This window comes from Cebus imitator, unplaced genomic scaffold, assembly GCF_001604975.1.
Source record: "Cebus imitator isolate Cc_AM_T3 unplaced genomic scaffold, Cebus_imitator-1.0 Scaffold396, whole genome shotgun sequence".
In the NCBI taxonomy this organism is placed as follows: Eukaryota; Metazoa; Chordata; class Mammalia; order Primates; family Cebidae; genus Cebus; species Cebus imitator.
In genome coordinates, this window is record NW_016107711.1 from 500674 (window position 1) to 521151 (window position 20478).

Below are 20478 nucleotides of genomic sequence, written 5' to 3' on the forward strand. Positions count from 1 at the left end.
CCACAACAGACCAAGGGTCACACTGGGCCCCAGGCATAGTGCTTCTTCCTCAAGTGCAAAGGGAATATTGCCAACACCAGATATGCAGTGTTATCTGTATTTGGAAATTGTTTCTCTTCGGGCCATTCGTTTCATTCGCTCTGGCATTTTTATTCAATTAATCTCATTCATTCCTTAATTAATGTCATTCCTTATTCTCTATAAAGGCCGTGAGAGCGGAGACTTTGTGTCTTCTTCATCAGTGGATCCCCATGCACTCGTAGTTGCACTAAATTCACTTATCAAAGGCAGAAAGGATAACTGGGACTTTTCTCTCTTGCTTTTCACGATTTCCAGCAGAGCACAGAGGCCTGCAGCCCCGACCTGAAAAAAACAAACTTGACTGGTGGCAGCGCCTCTTCTTCCAAGTATAGTCCTGGGCTGACGCGGATTAGAGCAACCACCCAAGGGGCGGAACTCTGGAGACTGCGGAACCTGGGATGCGAGGAAACTGAAGGCAGCGGAACCTGGGGACGATGGGACCCGGGAGCGGTGGAACCAGGCGCCTGTAGAACTTTGAATCCGGCGGAACCTGAGAGCGGCGCCCAGGGTCCACCCGGACACTGTTTGGAACGGAAGCACAGTGTCCACCGCTTCCTGGTTGCCGGTCGGCGCCGAGGGCCTGGGCTGGCCGCCGCGATGCTGCCCTACACGGTGAACTTCAAGGTGTCGGCGCGCACCCTCACGGGGGCCCTCAACGCCCACAACAAGGCGGCGGTCGACTGGTGAGGGCGCCGGGCTTCCAGGTCGCCAGGGTCGGCGGGGAATGTGTGAGGGGAAAGGGGAAGAACAAGAGGTTTCACTTGCTGGTTAGTGTGGCCTCACCAAGGCAGGGAGCCGCCCTCACACAATGAGATTTGCTTTTAGATGGTGGATTTTTTGTTGTTACAGAAGTGATAATAGTTGGGTGTGGGAAATTCTCCAGTGCAAATACATTTCCCCTTTTTCTCGCCCATTTCTCTGCTGTTTTCTCTGCACCTCGTCCTTTTGTCATTCCATTCCCCTCTCTTTTCCTCTTTTCCAACTTCCAGGCTTCTCTCTCTCCACCATTAATTCCCTGTCCACTTTCTCTTCCCCATCCTGTCTTCTTTCTCTTGTATTCCTGTTTTCCTTCAACAGTGTGCCGGACTCTGTGCTAGGAGCCTGTTCTCTCACCTGTCCTTTTCACCTTCTCTTTTCGGGCTCCTCCTGTGTAGGACATTCCTGCCTTCAACAGGTGTCTCTATTACTTTATCTTTTCACTATAAATTACCACTGCCACTCTGAAAACTACTCATTAGACAAACGTAAAGCAAAATTCTGTAGCTGTGGGATGTTGTTAGGAGGACTGAAACGTCTTGTCCAGTGTTTGTTTTTTTATCTAATTGGAGGGACTGGGATTAGTCTCAGATACCCCAGGCCCACGGTGGATACTAAGGATTAGGAATCGGATAAGCGAAGGACATATGTCCACAGCAACAATCAAAGGCCACAGTTGCTTTTTATTGTCCTTGGGGCTCTTTTAGAACTCATGTCTTTTAGAACTTTTCTTCATCTGAATGAAAAGTGGATTTCAACAAGCAATTTAATTTTAGCCAGATCTTTTAAATAGGGTAATGATAAATACTGCCGTTTGGATTTAAATGATTTTATTAATGGTGGTACATATGAATTAGATTTATCATTTACTTAGGGTTGGCCAGAAATAAGTTTTCCTGCTTTGTGCTGTACTTAAAATTTAACATTACTATTTTGCTAGGGGCTGGCAAGGTTTAATTGCTTATGGATGTCATTCACTTGTGGTAGTGATTGATTCCGTTACTGCCCAGACGCTTCAAGTTTTAGAAAAGCATAAAGCTGATGTTGTCAAGGTAAGTGAAATCCCACTTTGACCCTAACATGTTGTCTAGTCTAAAGTTTAATACTGTGTATCACTAGGCTCTCATTAAGTCTTATGAGTAAGTGTTGAATAGCTTTTAAATATAATAATCTATTTGGGGTAGCCTAGAATTTCCATGTATGACTTAATGTCAATATAGGATGAGTTATTAAATGCTAGTTCTTAGATCATTTTAAGGCAGATGAGAGACAAATGGTAGAAACTGCCAGTTCTATCATTTACAAGACCATGCAGTCATTCCTTAGTTTTCAGCACTTAGCATGTGCTATGGATATAGAGATGAAAGCCCTCATATAATTCTTTCTTGTAAGGAAGACTCACAGTGTGATAGTGTGATAAGTGAGACTTGCTTAACATGCTGTGAGAAAACAAAGGAGCTACTTATTACGTAGTTGTGGGAGAGTCACAGAAGTCTTTTCCGTTTCAAGACTAGTAAACAGTAGTTAGCGAAATAAATTGACAAGGAGCATTGCAGAGAAAAGCAAGAATGCACAGAGGTAAGTAGCCTGCCATAAAGATGGCTAAAAGATGGGACACTTGTAGGAGTAATGAAAAAGGAGGCAGCCAGAGAGATTCAGCTGTCTGTCCTGAAAGTTTTATAAGCTTATGAAAGAGTTTGGATTTTTACGTAGGAGATTGATGTAACCATATTTGGATTTTAGAAAATCTCTGGCAGCAGTGGAGGATCTGCCGGAGAAATGCAAGACTGGAAGTAGTAAGATCATTTAGGAGACTTCTGCAGTAATTTTCATGGGAAATTCTAAAGGCCTGAAATTTTAGGAGCTGCGTAAGAGGTAAACCTGATAGCCTTCAGAGTGATCAGTATAAAGGATAGTAAGAGAATAGAGTCACTCCAAGGTTTCTTTTCGTGTAGTCGATGACAGTGTTGCCTGTTATCAGAGGTAAGCATCTATGAAGTCAGTGATTTTAGGTTTTCAACATGCAAAGTCTGAAATGGCTGTAATATATTGCATTGTAGTGATCTGAGCTTTAGGAGAGACCTCAGGATTAGAAATGAAGATCCAGAGTCTTTTTCTTTTTTTAATAATAGCTTTATTAAGATGCTCATACCATAACATTTACTCATTTAAAATGCACAATTCTGCAGCTTTTAGTGTATTCACAGTTATACAGCTACAATGACGATGAATTTTATTACCTCAAAAAGAAACCCGGTACCCATTAGCAGTCATATTCCATTTCTCTCATTTCCCTCATCCTTTGGCAACCACTGATTGACTTTCTGTATCTGTAGACAGGCCCATTCTGGACATTTTATATAAATTGAATCATATAATTTGTGGTGTTTTGTGCCTGACTTCTTTCACTGAGCATAATATTTTCATGATGTATGTATACCTATACATATATCAATACTCTGTTCCTTGTTACTGATGAATAATATTCCACTGTAAGGATATATCACATTTATTTTATTGATGGACGTTTGGATATTTTGTAGTTTTTGACTGTTACAAATAATACTGCCTCGCACATTCATGTACAAGTTTTTGTGTGAACCTGTGTTTTCATTTCCCTTGAGTATACTTCTAGGAGTGGAATTACTGACTCACAGAGCAACTCTGTTTTTAACTTTTCGAGGAACTGGTAGACTGTTTTCCAAATTAACATCCCCATTAATAGTGTATGAGGAGTCCAATTTGTCCAGATTCTCACCAGCACTTGCTAGTCTCTGTTCTTTTGATTATAACCATCCTAATGAGTATGAATTGATTCTCATTGTGGCTTTGGTTTTTATTTCCCTGATGGCTAAAGGTGTGCAGTATCTTTTCATGCGCTTATTGGCCATTTGTATATCTTCTTTGGAGAAATGTCTGTGCAGGTCCTTTGCCCATTTTAAAATTGTATTATTTATCTTTTTATAATTGAGTTGTAAGAGTTCTTTGTATACTCCGTTATCCAGAAGGGAAATGTTCCAAGACCCCAGTAGATGCCTGAAACCCTGGATAGTACTGAGCCCTATATATCTTGTGTTTTTTCTCATATGTACTTAATGATAAAGTTTATAAACCAAACCCTGTATATACTGTGTTTTGTCTCATACATACTTCCCAGTGATAAAGTTTATAAATTAGCCATAGTAGGAGATTCACAAGGATAACTACTAATAATAAAGTAGAACAATTATAACAGTACATCAGCATTACTGCTCTTCTACTTTGGGGCCGTTATAAAGTAAAATAAGGGTTACTTGAACATAGCACTGAGATATCACAACAGTTGATCTGATAATCAGGATGGGTCTCTGCTTTCTTTCCCCCACACTCTGCCCTTGGCATTTCTGGAGCATTTACTTCTTTATGTAAATCCACGTGTCAGTCTGGTATTATATTCCCATTGACAGAAGAATTTACTGTAAGTTCTTGAAGTGCCTGTCTAATACTGGTTGATTTTCTCAGCTTTTATTTGTCTGAGAAAGCATTTCACCTTTGTTTTTGAAAGATAATTTTCAAAGAATATAGAATTCTGGGTTTACAGTTTTTTTTTTTCTAGTTATACTTTAAAACCATCACTCCACTGGCCAGGGTTGGTGGCTCATGCCTGTAATCCCAGCACTTTGGGAGGCTGAAGTGGGTGGATCGCCAGAATCAGGAGTTCGAAACCAGCCTGACCAACAGGCAAAACCTTATTTCTACTAAAAATACAAAAATTACCCAGGCATGGTGGCAGGCACCTGTAGTCCCAGCTACTTGGGAGGCTAAGGCAGGAAAATCGCTTGAACCCAGGAGATGGAGGTTGCTGTGAGCCAAGATGGTACCACTGCACTCCAGTCTGTGTAACAGGGCAAGTCTCCGTCTCAAAAAAAAAAAAAAAAAAAATCACTCAGCTATCTTCCAGCTTACATAGTTTCTGATGAAAAATTTTTGTCTTTGTTTCTCTGTATTATGTCTTTTATTTCCTCTGATTACCTTCAAGATTTTCTTAACCTTGGTTTTCAGTAGCTTGATTATGATGTGTCTACTTGATTTATATATATGTATGTATATATATGTATATGGCTTGGAGTTTACCTAAATGGAATTCAACATATACATATATATACATATATACAAACATATATACGCATAGAAACAATCATTTCTTGTTATTCATGGTAGCTATATTCTGTAAAGTTGTTGCATATACTGAATTAGTGAATTCTGAAACTTTGCTCCTAGGGGTTAGGTACTTGTGAGGCACTGGTCACAACATTTTCATCAACTGATCAATACATAACCTTGCTTTATATGTGTTTCCGTTTAAAGACATCTTATTTACTCTATCAGTCGATCCATTAACATTGAACTTGTAGCCAACAACACATGCCTGAGCAAAGCATATCTCACACACAGACACACACACGGGTTTTTTTTTTGTGTGTGTGTGTGTGTGAGATGGAGTCTCGCACCCTCCCCAGGCTGGAGTGCAGTGGCACAATCTCAGCTCACTGCAACATCCGCCTTCTGGGTTCAAGCCATTCTTGTGCCTCAGCCTCCCTAGTAGCTGGGACTATAGGTGTGCGCCACCACACCCAGCTAATTTTTTGTATTTTTAGTAGTACCATATTGGCTAGGATGTCTTGAACTCCTGACTTCGTGATCTGTCCACCTTGGGCTCCCAAAGTGCTGGGATTATAGGCGTGAGCCACCGTGCCCGCCCCATATGTATTTTTTGTAAGACACATCACAACTTCTTGTACTTAGAAAATAGCAGAAGCACTATGCTTGGGGACCTATTTAAACAGTGAAATCACCAACAAAAAGAACAAAAATGTGAAAAATGTGGCACTAAATAAATTATGAAATGAACGTTTTTTTGCATTGTAAAAGCTATAGCAAGAATTCTTGTTTGACAGTAGCTGGGAACACATATGTATGTTGGGTGACATTTTTTTCACTATTCTGCACTTGTCCACAAAAGCACTATAAGTATTGATTTTGAGGTTGCAAATTTTAGTGAATAGATAAATTGACAAATACAGAATCTATAAATGACTAGAATTGACTGTATATGCATATATACAGTATACATATTCTAGTCATACACATTCTATACATATAAACATACACATTCAAACATATATACATACAAATATGCATATACATACATACATATGCATATATACACATACACACTTCATTTAAAAATTTTTGCTTGAGCAAAAGATCTATTACAGGAAAACCTTAAGACTTATTAACACTCATTTTCAGAAGATGTTGTGTTTCCATCTTTTTCATGATTACTATAATTGGTTGGCTTACTTTCCTTCCTTAGCATTATATATGAGTGTATTTATATTTATACACATGTATAGATATACATATATTTTTATATTTTATATATTTGAAGATTCTGTGGTATTTAAATCTACTTATTAAACACTACTTTGGACACTGTACTAAGTCAGAATAGAAACGTGAACAAAGACTACATGATCTGCCCTATGGAACTTACAGTTGATGGATTCATGAAGAGTCAAAAAGATTGTAAATAAAATAAATAAAATTGTGTAGTAAATGCTTTGAAGAAAATAAGTAAGATACTGAGATGGAAGAGAGGAGTGGTAGTGACCAGGGAAGGCCCGACTGCTGGTGAGGACTATGAAATGTATCTCTTACTCTGTCAATATTCATTGTGCAAGAATTTAATCAGATTTGCTCTGGAATTCTTGTCTTTTTAAATTTTTTTTAAGGGAAAAACTTAATGTTTTTTGAAAGTGGTAGATAGCTAGAGTTTTTTGTTTGGCCTTGCTTTCTCCTAATTTTCCCGCTGCGAGGTTTTTATGTTTCTAAGTTGTCTCCTTTTAGTTAGGAGACTAGAATACAGAAAAAGCATTTTGTTTAGCAATTTATGATTTTAGGTATTTGGTCATAAATTAGAGTTTAGGAAAACTAATTTCCAAGGCATCAAGGGGTTTTAACCTAAATTTCCCAAAATATTAAGGCTGTGAATCATTTTTTATATTTTAAAGCAGGAGGATTGTGATATGTTAAAAATTTTTTTAACTACAATTAAAAATATATACCAAAGTAACAAAAATGCTGCTTTCAAAGTGAAAAGCAGTTTCTGTTTATTCTTATTAATATTTTTGTAATATAAATGTAGAATGGGTTCTGGTTGATGTTTTATGAAAATTATGTTCCATTTCATCCAGTGCAAGTATTTATTTGATCTGATTTCTTCTTGATACTAGGTTAAATGGGCCAGGGAAAACTATCACCATAACATTGGCTCACCATATTGCTTGCGCTTAGCTTCTGCTGATGTCAATGGAAAGATCATCGTCTGGGATGTAGCAGCAGGAGTAGCTCAGTGTGAGATCCAAGAACATGCCAAGCCTATCCAGGGTGAGGAAAGTCTGCTCAGCTAAGTGTGTATATTGATACACTTACTCTTGGAGTGGGTTTTTGGTTTTAGGGTTTTTTCCCCATTCATTTAATTTTGTCAATTTCAAGTTAACTCTTGATTGTGTTTTGCCTTTTCTACTGATCTGAATCTCTCTTTCTCTCCTTATTAATACACTTCTAGGCACATTTCTTCAAATCTCAACTGATCTGTGCTTTGGTAAAACTCATTAATTTCAATATCAGCTTAATCAAGCATAATAGGAAAAATTAAGTGTTACAGTCTTATAATCTAAGCTACAATATAAGGAAAGTTGGCCACTGCTGTTAGGAACTAGCCATCAGTGCTTACTCTACATTAAGTAATTTGTTCTTTAATAGAGATGAACAAAGTTTTATTCTCATTTTCTTATAGATTGCTTGTTTGCTTATTTCATGTTACTGACCTAAAACCAATACAGAATTCTTAGACTCAAGTCTCCTAGTGGCTCTCTTGACTGAATGAATTTTTTAAGTGACTATTTAAAAAATATTTATTAAATACTTATTATTGTGTACTAGGTACTGAACTAGATCTTTACATATTCTGTTTATATTTTGAAAAACCATGAAAAACTGTAAAGTTCCATTAAGTAATTCCACAGAAGCATTAGGGAAGTCTGACATCTTGCTTGTGGCTAGGAGAGTTTCATATTGATTTTATAGTTTTAAGTAATGATTAGTGCAAATTGCCTTTTATTTTCTTTGAAGTGATATTTCAGATTACTTCAAAATTTTGACCTTGAGATTTTAAACAGACAACTTATTTTTATATAAAATTAGCTTCTCTGGAATCTTCACACACACACACACACACACACACACACACACACGCGCGCGCGTCATATTTGGGGCTGGTGGTTAAGGTTTTAAGGATTGTAGTTTAAAAACTAAACATCAAGGACAAGTTAGCCAAGTGTTTTGAAGAGGATGGTTTCTGAATTTTGCCTTTATTTATTCGGTCTTTCCAGATGTTCAGTGGTTGTGGAATCAAGATGCTTCCCGCGATTTACTGCTTGCTATCCATCCACCAAATTACATTGTGCTCTGGAATGCAGACACTGGCACCAAACTCTGGAAGAAGAGCTATGCAGATAACATCCTTTCTTTTTCTTTTGACCCTTTTGATCCCTCACATTTAACTTGTGAGTAGTAGTTGCTTGTGGAAAATGAGTTAAGTGAGATATTTATAATATAATAATGCTATGTACATGATACATACATACATACACATTATACATCTATAATGTTATAATGACTGAGCAGAGTGGATAAACATGTCTAGTCCATATATCTGCAGCTAATTAATACACATAATCATAAGTTTATGTCATTTGCAAATATGATAATTAAAAATATAAATCAGCAAGCTATATACCTTCACTGTGTTAAATTTGTGAATAGTATTAGACTAGCCAGGGACAGAGTTATTTTGACATTCCAGTTCAGACTTAATTAAATTTGTTTTTCTAAGAACATTTAAATAACTTGAATCAAGGATTTCATTTAGTCTGTGGCCAAGTTAACTTCTTGCTTTTTAAAAAATTGTCCTAATTCATGCCATTTGTTTTGAGTGCCATAAACGGATGCATATAAAGAAGAAATAAGCCTAAGCAAATTTCTTCTTGCAGAGATTTTTTGCCAATACGCTTTTAATGTTTTCTGAGCTAATGATCTAAAAATGAGATTTGTTTTAGATATCTTTGTGGCTAAATTGTTTAGAAAATATTCAGTCATCCCATAGATCTATTTCTTGAGCTATTACTGCTTTTCTGGGAGCCAAGACATCTTTATTCCCAGAAGGCAGGAGCCTTCACAGAGTTTGCATTCTAGTGAGAAGAAGTCATATCATAAACTTTGAACACTGAATTAATAAATTCTAATATAGTAAGAGGTGACAGGTGGTATAAAGACAGGATAAAGGGGATGCAGAAAAAAGGGGGGTGAGGGCATGAAAGTTGTATTAAATAAAGTGGTCAAAGTAGGCTTCACTCTGATAATGATCAGAAATGTGAAGGAGGTACAGGAATTAGCTATGGTAAGGAATGTTTTTCCTAGATTTGAATGACTAAAATTTCAAACTTTTACCCATCAACTTCTGTTGAGGGATGTGTGTGTGTCTGCATGTATTAAAGGAGGAAGAGAAAGGCAGACATGTCAAAATTATAATAACATGGGAAATATGGCTATATAAATACAGTACAGTGTGTTTAGGCTTTTATGTATATAAATGTTTGTATATGAACATATGCATACATACACTTACTCGGTCACCAGTTTACTCACATAGGTGCAGTGCTGGGGAAACACCTAGGAGGGCTGGCCCAGTTGGCAGAGTCAAGGAAGGAGCCATCATCACAAAAGAAGGGAAGCAGAGGGGCCCTTGAAGGATGAGTTCTGACCCTGAAAAGGAGACAAGGCTTTCTGTTAACTTGATTGCATCAGCTCTTTACATGGCTGTAACTTGGCTGATGAAAGCACTGTGCTTTTCGGAGTATTAGTTGACCTAACATCTTTGATGTACTCATATTCAATGTGTGCTAGGGTTGTCATAACTCTTGAGTGCATCCTTGTTCCCTGTGCTTAGAGCAGCCTCACTACGGGCCAGGACCCAGAGTAGTATGATGTTTCTGCTTCTGTCTTCCAGTATTAACCCTATTGTTGAGGGAGATTATTTTTTCAGTCATAAAAAGGTATAATTTGTATTGCTAAATATGATGCTCCTTCTTTGACTATTTTTGTTTCATGTACACTTAGTAAGCCACTGTGGACCCACTGCTTTTTTTCCTAAATATTAAGGGAAAATAATATTCTTTAGTCATCTTAAGTTTCATTCTGATGCTTGGGAAGAAAAAGGAAATATATTTAGACTGAGTAGCTCATAGTAAAACTTTGGTATCATCAAATCAAATATCTGAACTTAGATAATTATGATATGCAGAACCTCTCAAGTATGGTATTTTTTCTTCCTGTGTGAATCTTATATTTTGAAAAGTGTTTTAATTTTGAAGTTATTAGAATATAATAAGGAAATTTTTTTTTTTTTTGAGACGGAGTCTTACTCTGTCACCTGGGCTGGAGAACAGTGGCACGATCTCGGCTCACTGCAACCTCCACCTCCCAGTTTAAGTGATTTTCCTGCCTCAGCCTCCTGAGTAGCTGGGATTACAGGCATATGCCGCCACACCTGGCTAATTTTTGTATTTTTAGTAGAGACAGCATTTCACCATGTTGGTTGGGCTGGTCTTGAACTCCTGACCTCTTGATCCACCCACCTTGGCCTCCCAAAGTGCTGGATAGTAAGAAAAGATTTCTAATGAAAGTTCGTGAACTGAATTTATTTAGAAGAACAAACATTTGTTCTTTCTGCCAGTAACCTTATGTTATCTTTTTAATATAAGACATAATTTAGAATGCCAAGCTTGGAGGCCACTGATGAATTGTAATGGACCACCTGTTTCTCTTCAACTTGGAGAACATTCCCATTATCTTATGACTGCATAACATTGCCAGTTATATATTATTAAAATTATTGTATTGCTCTCAAAATTTTACTGGAATAAAACTGTGATAAACTCGATTAAACTTTAATCAGAGTTTTGCTTTTCTCAATATAGTGCTCACCAGCGAGGGTATTGTTTTCATCTCAGACTTCTCCCCATCCAAGCCTCCCTCAGGCCCTGGGAAAAAAGTGTACATATCCAGCCCACACTCTAGCCCAGCTCATAACAAGCTGGCCACAGCCACAGGTGCCAAGAAAGCTCTAAATAAAGTAAAAATTTTAATTACCCAAGAGAAACCTAGGTAAGTTACAAAAGTAAAATTAACAACATTTGTGTACTTATCCTATATGAAAGCATCATTTTTGGAGATGTACAGAGACTGATGTTTTTCTTCATCTCACTTTTTCCCATTTCTAATTTTGAATTTATTATAGGAAAAAATACTTATTTTGTCCCCTGCCCTAAGAGGAGATTCAGCATTTAACATTGCCTTTGTTTCCACTAGCTGTGCTAAACTTCCCAACTGACTTTTATAGATTAAAATTTTTGAATTCTGATTTTTACTTTTGAAAATACACAGTGATCCTAAAGTTCTGGTTATTGAGTGCATTAAAAATTTGGGCACAAAAGCTGGATGCTCATTTTAAATACATTTTCCTGACTTAGATGCTGTGCATTCTCATTAATCAGTAAAATCAGAGGGTTTGTGTTATACAGGTGAAGATATCTCCTATCCTGCTAAGAGCCAAGGTTCTGGGGGAAGCTGTAGCTATGTGGCTTTGGGAAACTTTTTTAATCTTACTCAGATTTCTCTCTCCCAGTCTCTAAAATAGGATTTTAAAGTATTTCATAGGGTTGTTTTAGAGATTAATAGATCCAATAATGTAAGTAAAACGTATATTGTAGTCATTGATACTTAGTAACCATTTATTTAGAAGATGTTGGCTGTTATTGTTTAAAAAGTTACACTTGAATAAAAGTTTAAGTCATTAGATGTATTAGAAATAGATTTCTTTCTTTTTCCTGTAGCTGTATTCTGTATATTATTGCTTTGGCAGGTTTTTTGGTCTGTTTGTTTTGACATTTATTTTCAGATAGCTTTTATTTTTAATATGCTGAGATTATCTAGGCTTGGTGAGTACTTGAAAAATATGTGGTGAAAATATAAATTGCTCTACAAATACATTTTGCACTTGTGTGTAAGTATCACTTTTATATATTAAACCATAGACTGGTTAAGTTCACTAGTTAATTTATCTCTCACCTGGTGCCAAGATGACTTAAGATTACTTCTTAAGTATCTTAAGAGAACTTTCTATTTTTTATGTATCCCCTGTCATAAACAAGAAAGTATTTGGCAGTCTGAATAGTTTTATAAGTTATGATTTATATCTCTTTTCTCTCATATGAATTATATGTATATCTAGAGTATTAGGGAAATACATTATTTCTTCAAGTAGAAATGCTCTGGGTGCTTTCACATCTATTAATTAATGTACTCTTACTACAATGCTGGCAGTAGTAATATTCCCATTTTTAGATAAGGAAAACTGAGTCCCACACCATTTTAAATAAAGTTACTCAAGCTCACCCAACTAAGACATGGCAGTCAGGATTTTAATGCAATAAAAATTCCTCTTTCTAGTCTTGTAAATTAACTTTATTTTAAATGTCAAAGCCTTTTAATTGAATTAGTCTGTAAAATGAAAATAGTAATTTTTCAGACTCTAACAGTGTTTTAAAATCCTTATAGTTTGATCTGTTTTATTTACACACAAGAAAATGCTGTAATCTAAGTGAAACCTTGTTTCAAAAAAAGATTTAAGACAGCTTAAAAGTGAATGAAGGCAGCCAAGGGGAAGTTACTTGCCCAAAGCCATACGGATAGTCCAGTAATTTCTGGTCCAGGAGCCCTAATTACCCTAAATGTTCATGTTTTAATCCTGAGTCTTGATTTTAGCAGTTTATGTAGGACTTTTAATGACAAAGTAAAAGTAAAACAAAATTATCTTGTGAATGTCAGCTATTGTATCGTCATTTACCATGTCTTGTTATGGACATATTAATAATATTCTACTACTTAATATTTCCAAAATTTAGAGACAGTGACATTTCTACTTATCCTGTACAATATTGTTATAGTTTGGATTTTGGTACATAGTAGAGGTCTAAGTTTTGGATGCCAACCCGTGTTGGTCATTTGAGGGAAGAATTGTACATTCTTATTGTCATTTTTTATGTGTAAAGTACAAAATTAAATCTTTTATTAGCTCTGATACAAATAAAATCGTTGACCCAAGTAAATGTTTACTTTTTTCAGTGCTGAATTCATGACTCTCAATGATTGCCTTCAGTTGGCATACCTGCCTTCAAAAAGGAATCACATGTTGTTGCTCTATCCTCGAGAGATTTTAATCCTTGACCTTGAGGTGAATCAGACAGTAGGTGTGATTGCAATAGAACGCACAGGAGTTCCATTTTTGCAGGTATCTATGATTCATACATTATATTGCCCCAAATTATTAAGACAATTTAAAAAGGCCATAATCTTGCATAAGTCTTCAGTTCTCCACTTTCTCTTTTCAGTTTATGGAAAGGCTAACAACAATATTATTTGTTGATTTTTTTTCTTGCAATTTTGATTGGTTTGATTTACCCTAGAAATTGTGACTGATCCTGAGATATTTATTGAACTATTTAAGTTGCATGGATAAAGACAAATTTTTTTTTAGGATCATAAATGGATATTTTAAATGTACATTTAGTTTTAAAGTTTGGAGATTTGTGTATTTTGGTTTCTTGTTTTTCTTTTGCTCATATTCTCTATGAGTTTGAGTTTCACAGTTTATGCTTTGTTAATCTGTTGTATTTTAAAAAATAAATATATCCTCTATTTAAAGGTAATACCCTGCTTTCAACGTGATGGCTTATTTTGTCTACATGAAAACGGTTGTATAACTTTACGTGTTCGGAGATCTTATAATAACATTTTTACCACTTCAAGTGAGGAACCAGGTGAGTTTCTGTCTCACAGTAATATGTACTCTATTTTTCTTCAAAATTATTTTATAAAGCTTCATGTGGCAAATACCAGCCAAGGCATAGAGTTAATGATACTCCTTGCCTTGAGGAAGTTTAAAGTATGATTATAATAAGAGGCATAAAAAAGTATAAGCCCAAAATTAATCTCTTAATGTTTTAACAGTGGACCTTGTGTGTACATCAAAGAGAGTAACTTTTTTTTTTTTTTTTTTTGGAGACGGAGTTTCGCTCTTGTTACCCAGGCTGGAGTGCAATGGCGCGATCTCGGCTCACTGCAACCTCCGCCTCCTGGGTTCAAGCAATTCTCCTGCCTCAGCCTCCTGAGTAGCTGGGATTACAGGCACGCGCCACCATGCCCAGCTAATGTTTTGTAGTTTTAGTAGAGACGGGGTTTCACCATGTTGACCAGGATGGTCTCGATCTCTTGACCTCGTGATCCACCCGCCTCGGCCTCCCAAAGTGCTGGGATTACAAGCGTGAGCCACCGCGCCCGGCCTGAGAGTAACGTTTTTTGTTTCTTTGTTGATCATATCCACAAGCCAAGTAGATGTTACCTTTTGGAATTTTTTTTCAGTACAAGTCCAACCTTATGTGCCTTGGTTATTAAGCCCCTGTGGCTTCTCGGCTGTAAGAGCTTCCATTGTAAAGTGACAAAGGTTACTAAGTCTCCACAGCACTCAGTTGTCAAGTCAGTCTTATCTTGGAAATAGAAATAGTTTTTGTGAAATGATATACTAAGTAAAGATTAAAGTGATTTTCACATCTTTTGGAAACTACAGCTATTTTCAGGCTTATAGACTACTACAAATTATGATGGAGATTTATTCATTAATTATAAGTCACTGTTGATCCTTTTTCAAAGCACTGTCTTTAAAAATATTAAAAAACAAGATATCTTGATTATAGTTGTTATTTTGGAGATTAAACTTAGTACAGTCATTAAGTGAATTAACTTTATATTCGGAAAAAATGTAGTAGTAATTGTAAAAACTGAAGCCCGTCTTGACAAAATTTGCATTTGTGAAGGAGTGATGCCCAAATTTAGTTGAGGTTTTATTTCAGTTGAAACAAATAGTAGTGTTATTGATATGGTTGCTTTCTGATATTTAAAACAATTTTATGTGAAGATCCAGATCCAGTTCAGGAGCTTACCTATGATTTACGAAGCCAGTGCGATGCAATCAGGGTGACAAAAACCGTCCGTCCCTTCAGTATGGTGTGCTGTCCTGTCAATGAGAATGCAGCTGGCCTCGTAGTGAGTGATGGCAGGGTCATGATATGGGAACTCAAGTCTGCAGTGTGTAATCGGAATTCACGAAACAGGTAATTGAATCAACAGGATCACGGTTTTGTTTTTTTGTTTTCTGTTTCCTTTTTTAAAAAAAAGTTCGTAGTCATAAAAATAGGTGGCTGGTTTTCTATAAAAATGTTTTTAAGGTCATAATTAAGGCTTTAGATTATTACGGAATTAGGTAAATCTGCTAAGAGCTATTTCCCCTATGGGTAAGATGAATAAATTGTATAAAAATAGAATGCCGTGACCTGGACTTAATAATTTGAATTCCTAATAAATAATGCAGATTTTAACTATGTAAAACCTTCTAATTATTATGTCTTTGCAGTAGTTCTGGTGTGTCACCTTTATATTCACCAGTGTCTTTCTGTGGAATTCCTGTAGGAGTACTACAGAATAAGCTTCCAGACCTTTCCTTAGATAACATGATTGGTAAGCTTTTTTTTCCCCTCTAACTCCATGTTAAGTATTCTTTCTGAAGGGTGAAATTAATAATCACTCACTTGTAATTATTTAAATGTTTAAAAAGTTAATACTTGAGAAAACTAGAACATGGAATCTTTCTTTCCTAAATAAATCAGAGGGGTATAAAATACTAAGTAGAAAAGTGCCTGAAGTAGCATAGGTGTGCATTATGGCTGTTCGAATTTGTGATTTCAAATTTTATGCTACTTGAAATTGTAAGACTTTATAAATATGCCAAGCAATTTGGACATTTAATTCTTTTAAAATTGTGACTGTGGTTTATAAAGGATTTTCTGTTTCATTATTTATTCTACCATAATGTAGTTGAAAACAGGTATTATTTAGGAGAGTTTTTTTTGTTGTTGTTGAAACACTAGATAGGTGATGTACTAGAAAGGGCATTGACTGGGCACAGTTGCTCATGCTTGTAATCTGAGCACTTTGGGAGGCCAAGGCCAATGGATCACCTGGGGTCAGGAGTATGAGACCAGTCTGGCTGATATAGTGAAACCTTGTTTGTACTAAAAATACAAGAATTAGCTGGGCGTGGTGGCACATGCCTGTGGTCCCAGCTACTTGGAAGGCTGAGGCAGAAGAATTGCTTGAACCCAGAAGGCGGAGGTTGCAGTGCTCCGAGATCGTGCCACTGCACTCCAGTCTAGGTGACAGAGTGAGACTCCATCTCAAAAAAAAAAGAAAAAAGAAAGAGCATTACCTTATTAATTCTATTAATCAGATCACATTTATTGGTTACTTAATACTGTTTTAAGTGCTGTGCTAAATATTCTATATATTACCTTGCTACAACTTTGCAAGATAAGTAATACTATCTCCATTTGATACATATGAGAACTGAGGCCCAGAGAGATTAAAGCTTTAAACCACACAGTCACACAATGGAATAGCCAAAGTGTGACCCAGGTAATCCTGGCTCCAGAGCCTGCTCCCGAGCAGTGGCCTCCAGTTTTGACAGCTCCACTGTCATCTTGGGCAAGACCGTCATCCATCTCTAAGCCTCAGTTTTTTCACAATTTCTGCCAGTTATGAAATTCTTTTGTTCAGTGATACTTACTATTATATTTAAAATTCTTTCTCTTCACTATCTATTCTACCAGATGTAAATAAATCCATATGAGGAATCCTGGACACATACTTGTTTTGCAAAATTTATTTTATCAGTAACACAATTTTTTGAGTTAATTCACTTTGTCTACTCTTAATATGAAAACTTAAAGTGAAAAGAATTATAAACACACACACAAGAACAGAACTAATCAGTTATATGGAGCCCACAGGGGTTCGAAATTTTGTGCTGTTTAGTTATCTAAGTGATATAAATTAACAGTTTTTAAGAGACAAAAGGATACATATTGTATAGCAGTTCTTGACAATGTAGTTTTTAAAGTGTTAAATAAAGCTTCGTACTTGAAAACATTTTAAACTTTTAATTTGAAATTCACTGTGTTCTTAGTGATAATTAAAAGCAATTCAGTTAAATACAGAGGCTGATTTATATTCACTGGATAAATACTGATACTTATTAAGGCCTAATCCACCCTACATTGTAAATTGCTTCTTATGGAAAATACTTGAAGAAAAATGTGGCATTCCCTGGGAGTCAACTCAAAGCCAACATGTGTATGTGTGGATTCCTTCGCATTCCATCTTTTTTTAACCAAGGTTTAGGCAGAGAGATTGGTATTGAGTATGTGGCTAATCCTAAGGGATCATTTGAATAGGATTATAGAGCTGGCTATTTTATTCTATATATTTTAGAATTTTAACATTATTAAAACAGCTTTAAAGCTTCAATAAGTTATATTAATCACCCACTTTTAGTAATTATTTACATTTTTCCTTTCACACAATATTCATGTTTGTGTTTATGTGTATGTAGACATATATGTATACACTGACACATATTCTTCATTATCTATTTTTGGCAAGTTAATCCCAATATTATAGAGTGGTTTATAGGAAGGAAATTTGTATACCCTTTTTAAACAGTCTTGATTTTGTTGTTTACATTTTGTTTACATTTACATTTTGTTAGAATAATTTTTATTGGAATCATCTTTTTAGTTTCAGACTTGATAACCTAAGCACAAATGGTGTATGTGAAAAGGCTTAACTATTGACAGTGATGGCTTATATATTATACATGTGATTTATGAATATATATTTGTATTTATATTTACTTATAAAGCTTATATTTTATAATTAGACTGACACATTAAGATTTCCTGTTAGAAATTATTAATGGTTATTTAAACCTATTTTTCGCGAATACCAATTTTATATGTACTTTACAGCGTACATCAGATTGAAAAGTAACCCTCTCAAAAGCCAGTAAAATGAGAATGTGATACAGCAGCTCACTCTGCAGAAACTGTTCTCTCATCCAGGTTGTCTTGCTTTTCTGAAGGCTGTTTAGTGCTTTAATACCAGGAACACTGACTGAAACAGTGTTTCTTAGAAGACATAGGTCCCTGTATTCTGGATAGCAGTACTCGGGAGTAATCTATCCTTTGAGGTGTTAGTCGATACAATTTAAGTCCTATGGCCGGGTACAGAGTCATTGTGTCCCTAATAACTATAGCCGCTAAGGGTACTACATTATACTTTTAGACTTGAAGAGCATTTCTACTGAAATTTTTCTTTAGATTTTCAAGATCAGCATACACGATAGTTAATATATTTGTTATGTTTATTATAAATCAGGGCAAAGTGCAATTGCTGGGGAAGAACATCCTAAAGGTTCAGTTCTGCGGGAAGTGCACCTCAAGTTCCTGCTGACAGGACTGCTTTCAGGACTGCCAGCCCCACCGTTTGCTATCCGCATGTGTCCACCATTGACCACAAAAAACATCAAAATGTATCAGCCACTGCTGGCTGTTGGTGAGTATTTGACCTGGTCTTTTTTTTAACTCACTTTAGAAAATGTTCAGGTTTCCCAGTTTCTAGAAGATCCTTTATTCTCTTTGAGGATGCTTCGAAAGGAGATAGCGGCTAAGGGAAACAGTGTAGATACTCATCTTGGAACTTAAAAAAAATTTGTTTCTGTCCTTTTACTCCAGCCGTCTTATATTAAATTGGAATGCTAAGTCTCATCCACTTGAGGCTGGACAGTTGAGTCTCTGACACTGTCCATTCATCTCTGACATATCAGGAGGCACGCCCCTGCAGAGCTGAATCCCAGGCTCCTTTTCTGTAATTGGACCTCCCCAGTCTTTCTGTCATGTCAGTTTTCATCAGGTCTTTATTGACTAAAAATATAGACAAGGTTAATAGTCTAATAGCAGGGTTCTTGTTTTGCTAAGAGTTGTATATTAAATATTCTTTAGAGTGGCTCTGGTCCCTATAAACTAAGATTTGCCTTTTGGTTTGAAATTGCATATTTTTGTGTTTTAGATAGAAAAATTTATCTGGATTTCAACTTGCTGTCATATTAATTTCATAATAATGTGATGAACCTAATTTTCTTTACAGCATAGAGAAAAAAAAAAAATTAGTTTGCCATTAAGTACGCAGGGTTAAAATACATTTCTCCAAAACTTTTTTTCTCCTTTTTTTAAATGTTTTAAGTTCCGGGATACATGTGCAGAATGTGCAGTTTTGTTACATAGGTATACATGTGCCATGATGGTTTGCCACACCTATCAACCCGTCATCTGCATTAGGTGTTTCTCCTAATTCTGTCCTTCCCCTATCCCCCACCCGCTGACAGGCCCCGTATATGATATTTCCACTCCCTGTATCCATGTGTTCTCATTGTTCAACTTCCACTTATGAGTGAAAACATGCAGTGTTTGGTTTTCTGTTCCTGTGTTAGTTTGCTGAGAAAGATGGTTTCCAACTTCATCTATGTCCCTGTAAAGGACATGAACTCATCCTCTTTTATGGCTGCATAGTATTCCATGCTGTATATATGCCACATTTTCTTTATCCATTCTTTCATTGATGGGCATTGGGTTGGTTCCAAGTCTTTGCTATTGTGAATAGTGCTGTAATAAACATACGTGCATACGTGTGCATGTGTCTTTATAGTAGAATGATTTATAATCCTTTGAGTCTATACCCAGTAATGGGGATTGCTGAGTCAAATGGTATTTCTGGTTCTAGATCCTTGAGGAATCGCCACACTGTCTTCCACAGTGGTTGAACTAATTCACACTCCTACCAACAGTGTAAAAGCCTCCCTATTTCTCTACATCCTCTCTAGCATCTGTTGTCTCCTGACTTTTAATTATCACCATTCTAACTGGCGTGAGATGGTATCTCATTGTGGTTTTGATTTGCATTTCTTTAATGACCAGTGATGATGTACTTTTTTTCATATGTTTTTTGGCTGCATAAATGTCTTCTTTTGAGAAGTATCTGTTCATATTCTTGGCCAACTTTTTGATGGGGTTATTTTTTTCTTGTAAATTTGTTTAAGTTCCTTGTAGATTCTGGATATGAGCCCTTTGTCAGATGGATAGATTGCAAAAATGTTCTCCCATTCTGTAGGTTGCCAGTTCACTCTGATGATAGTTTCTTTTGCCGTGCAGAGGCTCTTTAATTGGATCCCATTTGTCAATTTTGGTTTTTGTTGCCATTGCTTTCAGTGTTTTAGTCGTGAAGTCTTTGCCCATGTCTGTGTCCTAAATGGTATTGCTAGATTTTCTCCTAGGATTTTATGTCTTACATTTAAGTCTTTAATCCATCTTGAGTTAATTTTTGTTTAAGATGTAAGGAAGGAAGGGGTCCAGTTTCAGTTTTCTGAATATGGCTAGCCAGTTTTCCCAGCACTATTTATTAAATAGGGAATCCTTTCCCCATTGCTTATTTTTGTCAGGTTTGTCAAAGATCAGATGGTTGTAGATGTGTGGC

General features: G+C 36.1%; 1 protein-coding gene across 1 annotated transcript in view; it reads left to right on the forward strand.

The window, feature by feature from the left end:
* Nucleotides 1-423: 423 nt before the first annotated feature.
* The window catches only part of WDR11 (WD repeat domain 11), a 59632-nt gene continuing 39577 nt past the window's right edge, over nt 424-20478 (forward strand). The window contains exons 1-10 of the mRNA XM_017508565.2: nt 424-764; nt 1778-1889; nt 7113-7266; nt 8274-8447; nt 10920-11106; nt 13126-13291; nt 13706-13820; nt 14975-15170; nt 15470-15573; nt 18328-18504. Coding sequence (XP_017364054.1) covers nt 679-764; nt 1778-1889; nt 7113-7266; nt 8274-8447; nt 10920-11106; nt 13126-13291; nt 13706-13820; nt 14975-15170; nt 15470-15573; nt 18328-18504 — 1471 coding nt within the window. The 5' untranslated portion in view covers nt 424-678. The remainder of the gene's footprint in view (nt 765-1777; nt 1890-7112; nt 7267-8273; nt 8448-10919; nt 11107-13125; nt 13292-13705; nt 13821-14974; nt 15171-15469; nt 15574-18327; nt 18505-20478) is intronic.